This window comes from Phoxinus phoxinus, assembly GCF_949152265.1.
Source record: "Phoxinus phoxinus genome assembly, chromosome: 24".
In the NCBI taxonomy this organism is placed as follows: Eukaryota; Metazoa; Chordata; class Actinopteri; order Cypriniformes; family Leuciscidae; genus Phoxinus; species Phoxinus phoxinus.
This window is the reverse complement of record NC_136899.1, coordinates 19,041,089-19,052,402: the sequence shown is the minus strand read 5'-3', so window position 1 is coordinate 19,052,402 and position 11,314 is coordinate 19,041,089. Positions and strand designations below refer to the sequence as shown.

The 11,314-nt window shown below is 48.3% G+C and overlaps 1 protein-coding gene across 4 annotated transcripts in view; it reads right to left on the bottom strand.

Annotated features, from left to right (window-relative positions):
• atp6v0a1b (ATPase H+ transporting V0 subunit a1b) overlaps positions 1-11,314 on the bottom strand; it is a 37,384-nt gene continuing 26,070 nt past the window's right edge. For 2 of the 4 annotated variants that reach the window (XR_013796307.1, XR_013796308.1), the window contains exon 21: positions 1-1,843. Coding sequence is in view for 2 of the 4 variants with exons in the window: in XM_079601575.1 (XP_079457701.1) it covers positions 1,750-1,843 (94 nt within the window). In the remaining 2 variants the exon portion in view is untranslated. The remainder of the gene's footprint in view (positions 1,844-11,314) is intronic. The other 2 variants (XM_079601575.1, XM_079601576.1) reach the window with 1 other exon arrangement.

Here is an 11,314-nt window from a genome sequence, read left to right as displayed (position 1 = left end):
GCGTGAACTAACCCTTTAATACCAATGATCAATTCATGAGTTCACACTTACAAATAAGTCAGATGGAATAAATGGTATGCATATTTGGCGTGCTGTCCGAGGAGAGGGCTCCGGGCTCGGTATTCGGCCCGAACCAAGAGTACTCCCCCCGTATTGCTGGTTTAGGAAGTAACCAGGCGAGTGTGAGGAGACGGGGTGGTGGAGGGATGCTGAAAAACTGTCGAGGAACGTTGGTGAGTCAAATGAGTATGTATATAGGTCTCCACTCATGCTGATTGGATAGAAATGTTGATTACTGATTGTTGACAGCTGGTTGGAATGATGTGATAATTGGATCAATTATTTGAACGTGCTCCTCCCGAACTTTGTTTATAAAACATCATATGTGTATTTGAACAAAGAATCTTAGATCTAAAATAAACACTGACATGAGTTTATTGTCCCCAGATATTTAATTGTCGAATTTAGGAGGAAGGGTTTCACACTGAACAACAAACATCTTTGACTGTTTTGATTGTATACGCCTTACTGAAATATTCATTCATGCACAAACACTCTTGTCTGCAAGTTAAAGACCTGCCACATCACCACAGCAAAACAATAAAACACTGCAACAAATAAATAGATAATGAATTCAATCTTTTACATATTACTTCCACATTGATATGTTTCACTTTTAAGCAAGACAAAGTTGTCCACCAAACATTGACATATTTTACTAGCTGCAACTGAGATATTTATTGCTGTTAAAGTCCCCCTGTAGTCAAAACATCAGCACGCCAGCGATTTCAATTCGCATTTTCGAGACTGTCTTTAGTTCACTTAAAAAAAAAACTCAGCAATGGTGTTGACTTATGACTTTGCACATGGTTTGTCTTAAAGCAACTCCACATTTGATTTTCACCACAGGGGGTCTTTAATTCAGTAACACGATGTTAACCCTTACTCTGTTAAATGTTGCTTTTTGTTATGACTAGCTGCAATGTGGGATCACCCGGGAGCCAGTTTGACTCAAGTTTGAGATGTCCCTGAAACCATCAATTTCATCCGCCCCTTCAAAACAACACAAATACAGCAGAATGTTTTGTGGAAAGACACAACAAGTGCAGAATTACATCAGCAGGGAAACCACAACATTCATTAGTGTTTATCTATAGATCCATCATGTCATTTAACCATAAAGGCTAGGCTTACTGATTGTTTTAGATGTAAATGCAGGTTTTCATGTTTAGCTGTGATAGCTAAGCATGGAAATCTGGAAATATCGGAATCTAAAATCTAAACATTTTAAACATGTAAAAGTCATGAATACATAAGTTTTCCAGTTATGCTCTGCTCTAGCTAGATGTGACTCTTTTTGAGTGCAGTCTATAAAATTATTCAAAATTATTAATTAAGCTATTCAATCTAGATTTCCAATCATGATTCATTACAGATTTTAATTTCGGTCACTATGAGCATAAGACTTTTTACATGTTGGTTGATTTATATCCATATAATACAACCATTAAATCCATTATAGTTGATAGACTGTTTTGAGGGACTGTTTAAAGAAAGTTGGGCAATAAATCTGGGAGAAAGGCTTACAGAACACCACATCTCAAAAACACCCCAGAAAATGTGCATTTAGAGGTCAGGGGTCACATTTTACAAACACTTCACCAGACAGCACTGCTCCTGAAGAGGACAGGGTGAGAGAAGATCCATGCAGAAGTGGGAATTGATGATATTTGATGGAGTTTTAGTAGCTCATTCATCAAGTCGACCCTCCAGGATACTCTCGAAGGAAAACGGGACAAACTTGAAGCCCTGTCCTGTGTAGAATTTGTTCTGGAACTCCACCCTAAATGACAGGAAAAACAGGACAAAAGAACACAGTGTCAGAGCAGGACATTTAATACAAAAAACACCTGTGGATTCCTGTTGACAACATTGTACTTGCATCTTTATTTATTTAAAGTATGTTGTGGTTATTTCCTCAAAAGCAGAAGGGTGCTGAAGTAAAAGAGTGAGAATCGGGGTTGTGTTGTATGACCATATGAGGAATGTGTCAGTCGGTGGGGAGTCTGCTATAATGTGGCAGTTATCCATGGCCAAAATGTCTCTCATGCCCTCTCAGTCATACACGCACAGACAGCGCTAAAACACGCATACATCTCCTATGCTCATTAAGGCAGCATTTATTTGTTTAAAAATATAGTAAAAACAGTAATATTGTAATAAAAACAGTTGTAATACATTTTAAAATGTAAATTATTCCTTGTTTGGGAAAAGCTGAGTTTTCAGCATCACTACTCCCAGTCTTCAGTGTCACATGATCCTTCTGAAATGATTCTAATATGCTGATTTGGTGCTGAAAAAAAATATATTCCCCCCCCCAAAATTATTTGATGAATAGAAAGTTATGTTACTTTTGAACAATTGAATGTGTCCATGCTGAATAAAAGTATTGTTTTCTTAAAACCAAACCAAGGGCCAGATTTGACAGCTTGAGCCAGTGGGAACCTTCTTTAGTCATTAAAAACGTACTCGGTTACTAACGTAACCTCGGTTCTCTCTAGGAGAGGGAACGAGTACTGCGTCGAATCGACGCTGCGGGAAAGATATTTCTTTGTCGAGATTGAAGCCCAAAAATTAATCCTTAATTTTGTAATATGTAAAACGCTTTTCTGTAGCATACAACCCTAGGCGGAGCAATACAGCTCGCCCATTGGCTGCTCCGCCAGAAAAGCACAGCCTATGCGAGGCCAGTGACGCTGACCAATGAGGGCGCTTCGCGCCCTTCTGCGTCATCTCCCGCCGAAACAGGCGTGGCCTAGGTCTATAAATACCAAGCATAGCTGCTTCCACTCCGATTTTTGTCACAGAAGCGACACATCGTGGGCATGCACGGCATGAGACGCAGTACTCGTTCCCTCTCCTAGAGAGAACCGAGGTTACGTTAGTAACCGAGTACGTTCTCTTACGTAGAGTTCTCTCCTACTGCGTCGAATCGACGCTGCGGGAACCCCTGTAAGACGCCGTGCGTGCTCTTGGACCGACCCAGACACCCGAGGGCGCGCGCACGCGCCCCGGCATGCCAGAGCCTACACCAAGAGTATACAGGGAGAGCGGCTAGGATAGCATCATCCCTTTATAATAGGGCCCCTAGGGGCATAATAACATATATATGTAAATAATAGATATATATGGGGGGGGTAAATAGCATGCTCATGGGACACATTGTCGGTGAGTGATGCTTAAACATTAGTGACCTGGGCCGCAGTGCGGGGCAGGAACACTATACCTGGTCTTAGACCGAGAGCAGTTTAGCCTGCAACGCGGGAACCTCTAGGTTATAGAACCTTATAAATGTAGACGGGGAGGCCCAGCCTGCCGCCATACAAATATCATGCAAAGAGATTCCGCTATACCAAGCCCACGACGAGGCCATGCCTCTCGTAGAATGTGCTCTGATGCCCAGGGGGCATTCCAAACCTCTAGATGCGTAGGCTAGCGCAATGGCATCCACTACCCATCGAGATAGGCTCTGTTTCGTCGCAGCACGCCCTTTAGAGCGCCCACTGAACGAAACGAAGAGCTGCTCCGTCTGTCGAAAAACAGCGGAGCGGGACACGTAAGCTCTTAATGCCCTGACCGGGCAAAGAAAGCTATTTCCGTCCTCAGAGGCCGGCAGAGCCGACAGGGAGATGACCTGAGCCCTGAACGGTGTGTTGAGGGACTTAGGTACATACCCGTGCTTCGGTTTCAACACGACTATAGAGTCGTTGGGCCCGAACTCCATACAAGAGGCTCTTACTGAGAGCGCTTGCAGATCCCCCACACGCTTCACTGAAGCGAGAGCCAAAAGAAACATGGTCTTGAGAGACAGATGTTTCATGTCAACTGAGTGAATAGGCTCGAAAGGGGCCCCTTTCATAGCGTTCAACACTGTAGAAAGGTCCCAAACGGGGACTGAGGGAGGCCTTGGAGGATTTAACCTTCTGGCTCCTCTAAGGAAACGTACCACCAGGTCGTTTCTGCCCAGTGCATGGCCAAGCGTCGGATTGACGAACGCTGATATGGCTGCCACATAGACTTTGTGCGTGGATGGGGTCCTACCCTTATCCAACAGCTCCTGCAGGAAGGAGAGAACCTCCGTTTCACCGCACTGAAGAGGTGATAGACCTTGGTCTGAACACCAGTCAGAGAACACCGACCATTTGGAAGCGTAGAGCCGTCTAGTAGACGGGGCCCTAGCCTGCTCGATCGTGTCTAACACTCCTCTTGGGAGTTTAGCGGGTACCCGTTTATGGCCCACACATGAAGGGACCATAGCTCTGGGTGAGGATGCAAAATCGAGCCCCTGGCCTGCGAGAGGAGATCCCTCCTCACCGGGATCGGCCACGGAGCAGTACTCTTGAGCTGCATCAAGACTGGGAACCAGGGTTGATTCGTCCAGTATGGTGCTACAAGAAGCACTGAGCATCCGCTTTTCCTGATTCGCTCGAGCACTTGGGGCAGGAGCGAGACAGGGGGAAAAGCATAGAGCGGACGGCGGGGCCAGACTCTGGCGAGCGCGTTCGTGCTCTTTGAAAAGAATTCCGGGCAGTGAGCGTTTTCCTGGTTTGCAAACAGGTCTATCTCCGCTCTGCCGAACGTTTTCCACAGCAGACGCACTGTCTGTGTGTGTAGGGACCATTCTCCTGTCGGAACATTGTTCCGTGAGAGTCTGTCTGGTCCTACATTCAGGCGACCAGGCACATGGATCGCTCTCAGCGAGCGCAGGTTGTGCTGGGCCCATACCAGTATGCGTTCCGTCAGCCTGTAAAGGTTTCGGGATCTCACGCCACCCTGGCGGTTTATATAGGCTACTACCGACGTGTTGTCCGAACGGACTAGGACGTGGTGTCCTTTTATCCGAGGACAGAAGCGCCTCAGCGCTAAGTCCACTGCCATCATTTCTAGGCAGTTTATGTGCGGTAGTTCGACTCGTTTTGCCCATTGGCCAAAAAACGGTCTGCCTTCGAGCAGTGCTCCCCAGCCTGAGGTGGACGCGTCCGTGGACACCACCTTCAGGCTCGAAGAAGTCCCCAGGCTTACACCTGACCGGTACCAGTCTGACGCTCTCCATGGTGTCAGGGCTGAAACGCATTCCTGATTGACCTTGAGGCGATAACGACCGTGGACCCATGCTCGGCGCGGTACACGCGCTTTTAGCCAGAACTGCAGTGGGCGCATGCGCAGCAGGCCCAACTGTAGAGCTGTCGATGCTGCGGCCATGAGGCCTAGCATTTTCTGAAATCTCTTGAGCGGCACTATGTGGCCGCTGCGGAAGGATTTCGCCATCCGCAGGGAATTTCGCCTGCGTTGTGATGACAGTCGAGCTGTCATAGACAGCGAGTTCAGCTCCAGTCCTAAAAAGGAGATCCTTTGACTGGGAAACAGTGAACTTTTCTCCCAATTGACTCTCAGACCCAAGCACTCGAGGTGATCGAGAATTAGGGTCTTGTGGCGGATGAGTTCTGAAGGTGATTGAGCTAGAATCAGCCAATCGTCCAAATAATTCAGAATTCGAATGCCGCGGAGTCTCAGGGGTGCCAGCGCCGCGTCCATGCACACTGTAAATGTACGAGGTGCTAGAGACAGGCCGAATGGCAGGACTGTGTACTGATATGCCTGGCCCTCGAAGGCGAATCTCAAAAATCGCCTGTGACGTGACGCAATTTGTATGTGAAAATACGCGTCTTTCAGATCTATTGCCATAAACCAGTCTCCTCGGCGAACCTGCGCGAGGATGGCTCTGGTCGTGAGCATTCTGAACTTTCGCTTTGTCAGCGCTTTGTTCAGATGCCTGAGATCTAAAATGGGTCTGAGACCCCCGTCTTTTTTCGGTACCAGAAAATATCTGCTGTACAGACCCCCTTCGCTCTGAGCTTGAGATAAAGGCTCTATGGCCCCTTTGCTCAATAGCTTCGCTATTTAGGCTCGAAGTAGATGTGCTACTTCTGTTTTTACCGTTGTTTCGACTTTCTCCGTGAAACGGGGAGGGCGTCGATGAAACTGTAGCGAATAGCCTCTTTTTATAGTCTCTAGCACCCATTCTGAGACCCCGGGAAGTCTTTCCCATGCATCTGCACGTGTGACTAGGGGTTGAATGTAATCTGGGCCCTGGTCGCGAAATGGCGGCGACACGAGAGCAACCGTGTGCTGTGACATGGACGCCGTGGCGTGTGAGGCGGGGGGCATGTTTAACACAGTATGCATCCCGCGCGCGCTCGGCTCTCTGTGTCGAGAGAGAGCGCGCGGGACGAGTCCCGTAGGGCTCGATATGTTTGTGAATAAACGTGGGCGCTTGGTGGCGGGCACATTTATAACACCGGGGACATTGTGTTTGTGTACTGACTGACCGTTCGTTAGTTTCGTTTTTACAGAAACCGCGGAACGTGCAGTGTGTAGTGGTTGTGGGCACTGGATAGTGGGCACGCTCACTACATGCAAAGCACAATCGGCATGAGCCGATTTTATGTGTGCAAACCCTGTGTTGAACGGGGCTGTGCTTGTGTGAATGAATGGGCACTGGGTGGGCATTGCAGTTACACACATTACACCATCGGCCTTGGCCGGAACACCAGAAATTAAACTCTTTTTTAGATTTATCTGGGTCGCCGTGAAAACGGCGTTTGTGTGCAGGCAAACGGGCTTTACGGCCGGTTTGTTGGCTGCTAAATACACTGGTACAAACACGGAACTTAGGGCTGTACAAGCGAAAATCTTTGGTGGAAGTCCGGCCGCAGCGGGACCCGAACACCGTCTTTTTCCTAGCAGGGCTAGGATGGCGCCGAGGCCTCGGGCTTGAGTGAAATCTTGGGCCGAGGACCACGCGGTGGCGGGCGGCGTCCGGCGGAGCGAGACCGTGGTCTCTCTCGGGCCTGTTGCTGCTGGGCCGGTGCGGCGGGCGCGGGGCGCTGCTGAGTTCGGGCAGGCGGCTGTTTAGGGCGGCCTGTTACGGAACTGGAGCGCTTTGGCAGAAAATGTCTCATGGCCTGCGAAGTTTTCTGTACCTCGGCGAATCGGTCCGCGAAGTCCTTCACGGAGGATCCGAAGAGGCCCGTCGTTGAAATGGGAGCGTCGAGGAACGCAGAGCGCTCCGACTCCGCCATTTCAGAGAGAGTCAGCCACAAATGTCTCTCGGAAACAGTAGCTGAGGCCATAATCCTGCCGATGGCGTGTGCGGCGGACTTTGTAGCGCGAAGAGCTAGGTCTGTGGCGCTACGTAAGTCCGGAACACTGATCGCGCCCGGGCCTTCCTCGTCTAGCTTGCAGAGGAGGTTAGCCTGGTGGATTTGGAGCACCGCCATGGTGTGCAGCGCCGATGCAGCTTGTCCGGCGGCGGAATACACGCGGCCGTTCAGAGCTGACGATGTGCGGCAAGCTTTCGATGGTAGGACTCCCTTAGCCCGCCGTCCAGCAGAGGGTGGGCAAAGGTGAGTCGCTACGGCCTCCTCGACCGGAGGGAGAGCGTGGTAGCCTCTGTCTCGAGCACCGTCCACTACGGAGAATGCTGGCGAGGCAGAAGTACGCACTCTGGCTGAAAAAGGCGCCTTCCACGATTTCGCTACCTCTTCGTGAAGCTCAGGAAGAAATGGTGCGTGTCTGGAGGGGGGCGCAGCGCGGTCTCCAGCGAGGAAGCGGCCATCCAGCCGGTTGAGTGCAGGTTGTTCGGGCGTCGACCACTCGAGGCCGAGGCTCGACACGGCCTGTGTGAGCAGACGCATCAGCTCTGTCTCGATGCTGATCTTCCCTCCTCGACGTTCCGGAACGGCGGGGGAGGGGAGATCCACAGAGCTCGCCCATCCCTCGCTCTCCGAAGCGAGAAGCGAACAGCAGTCGTCATCCCCCTCAGATACAGCTTGCTGGTCGTCCTCCATAACGGACAAAGCGGCGTGCTGCGGCTGTTGTCCGTCGGTGAGCGACTCGAGCGAAACGTTGAGAGGAGCTAGCGGCGGCGGCGGCGGCGAGCTCCTCGTGGAGGGAGGTTCCGGGACCCGCTGAGCGCGGCGCTTCTTACGGCGCGGCGCTACAGGGGGCGGTTGAGCAGCTTCAGCGAAAGATGCCAGGCGAGTCCGCAGAGTCGCGATTGGCATCATGTCGCAGTGATGGCAGCCGCCATCACCGAGAGCGATAGCTGCATGTTCCTCGCCCAAGCAGGAAACACATAGTTCGTGGTGGTCCCCGTCGATGAGCGCGGCTCGGCAGGAGCCGCAGGAAACGCGAGACATCTTTAAAAAGACACTCGTGCTCTTTTGTGAGGAAAAAATGTGTGACGCAGTAGGCGAACACACACACAAAACACACACAAAGACTGAAAGGATATTCCACGCCGGAGAAGCGCAGCAGGGAACGGCGGCTGAAGGCGGCGATGACCAGCGGCTTCAGGTAAGGGCTCGTCCTGCTGAGGTGCTGTGTCAGACGGCTGTGGTGGCTCGAATCCGGTCCAACGATGCGTGTAGCTTCGTGAAGTAAAGAAAATCGGAGTGGAAGCAGCTATGCTTGGTATTTATAGACCTAGGCCACGCCTGTTTCGGCGGGAGATGACGCAGAAGGGCGCGAAGCGCCCTCATTGGTCAGCGTCACTGGCCTCGCATAGGCTGTGCTTTTCTGGCGGAGCAGCCAATGGGCGAGCTGTATTGCTCCGCCTAGGGTTGTATGCTACAGAAAAGCGTTTTACATATTACAAAATTAAGGATTAATTTTTGGGCTTCAATCTCGACAAAGAAATATCTTTCCCGCAGCGTCGATTCGACGCAGTAGGAGAGAACTCTACGTAAGAGAACTACTGTCAGGATTTACTAAAGACACGCAGTGAAAAATGAGCGCTGAAAAGCCGTGGACACATTTATTTTTGCGGATGACCTTATTGCATATGCATTTGTAGGATTTTCCCTTACAGACTCAACATTTATGGGAGGAAATTATTTAAATGAATCATGCAAGGTGATTTACTAAGGTTTGCGCTAGTCAATTTACTGGAATTTGCGCCATTATTCAACCACAGATGTCTCTCCGTGCTGACCAAAGCACCCATTGAATGAACAATAGTGCGGGCCATTTGCTTGGTCGCATGGAGGGACAAATCTGTGGCTCGACAAAGCTCTGAGAATGCCTCCTCGTCAATGCAACCTCTCACACTCAGGTCCTTCAACGGGTCAGCCTGGTATGCCTGTAACATCGTCATAGTGTGCAGCGCAGCACCAGCCTGAACTGCTGCTTAAAACGCTTTCCCCACCAGCGTTACGGTGGTTCTGCACGGCTTAGTGGGGAGAGTTGTTTCTTTAATGATGATGCCGAGCCAGGTGAAAGATAGCTTGCGAGCGTATCATGACCTGTTGCATCCTCGAATACTTCCGTGCTTTCACACCCACGATAGTCGAATATATCGACATCGAAGGCATAAAGACACGAGAAGTATATGGTTTCCCCCATGAACGAGATAACTCGCTGTTGTGGTTCTTCCTCCTGGCCACCAGACAGAAATCGGTCTTCCAGTTTAAAGCGTTTGGGGGTTTCTTGTTCGCTTGGTCAGTCCAGCTGTAACCTGGCCACCGCACGATTAACCACCTCAAATAATTCCTCAGACGCTTTGTCATCACGTGAGGAACGCTCAGAGCAACTCAAAATCCATACCGGATTCAAGAGATTTGTTGTCCTCCGTCCGAGCCGCGCTTCTGCTTCGGGATCGAGCAAGAGGACATCTGGATCTGGAAAGAGTGCAAGCAATAGGGATGGACCCGTCTCTCGTCCCTAAGCCAGATCCATACAGGAGCCCCATGATGGCGAAGCGGAGGCTGTTTTTTTGACAAATTTTTTCTTTCCCTTTTCACTTGTTTGACAGAGTAAGAGGATAAAGAAAGAATTTTCTGCACACTGCCTAGGGACAACTAACTCCTTGCAGAGACACAGAGATAGTTTGAATCACACACACACACAGTATGGTCTGAAGACAAAAAGACCTGTCAATGCACCTGTGGCACATCTTATTATAGCCTCTGATGAGCGTGCATTCCAATGACATCACTGTCCGAGGCTATAAAAGCTCAAAGTCAATTCCATTGACGTGTTACACGCATATGTTCACAGCTAGTCACACAAAAAGTGTTCCCAGAGCGCTGAATCAAGCGCAGCATTAAGTGTAGCTTTTGAAAGGGAACACTAATTACCATAAAGTACTAAAAAAACATTTTCAACATTCAAGATGACTTTGGGAAATGAGTGAATGCAACTAGAGAAAGATAACTGAAGATATGGAGGAAATGAGTGAAAAGTCTATTAAGAATTGCTCCGCCTCAAAAACTTTTGTTTTCTGCTTGACAAAACTCACTCGAATCAATGAATCTTAACTTGGGGAGTAACTAAGGCATAGTATGTGAATAGTACAGATTACTAGATTTTTACAATTAAGTTATGACATTAAGTAAAGTTAACTAAAAAGTGTTAGTTAGAACAACTGTTGGATCAGTTTAAATATTAAAAAATATTATACATTATAGTCAGTCTGTAAATCAAATACACACATACTCTTTTGTAATCCTACGCAGAAAGTTCTATGCAAAGACTTATTTTTTTCATATAAGCATTTTTTCCTTTTTAAAACGTTCATATCATTAAGCATATCATTGTTATTTGGGCCATTTCTCGTACTTTGTCTATAGTGGGAACATTTTTCAATTTCTACAGGTTTATCCGAAGATAAGGAGTGAAAAAAAGCTGTAATCACACATTCCTTCACTATCAGCAGCTCATAGATAAGAGTGTTTAGATTTGCAGGGTAGAGAACATATTTTTTAACTGAAGGTTGAGATTTTGAGTAAGGTAATGTCCAGACACAAACTTTTAAAATCAAACAGAAAGCTGTGAATGAGTGATTGTGTGCATGACAAGGGCGCTTTTGAGGAGCCAAGTGAGGCAGTTCCTCGTGGGGTGGGGGGGTTTACATAAAACATTTTTTTATTAACAGACGAAAATAAACATTGGCTTCTTATTTCAGATGTTCATCCTGTTTGTGTGAGTTTGAAAATACAAAAGAAAAGGAAACATTTAAGAGTGGAGGAATCTCTCACTGCTGTGATAAATATTTAATTCAAGAGAGAAAAGACTCTTCCATCTTTCCGCGCATTGAACAAATAAAAGCACCAAGAATGCAGAACTTTATTTGCCTCCAAAATGTATGTGTAATCATTAGATAAGGAAAGCATTGAAAATGGGTCAGGCCGGGAATGATATTGAAATGCCACAATTAGAGCCTCTCACTAAAAGCCGTTCTTGCCGTGACTAA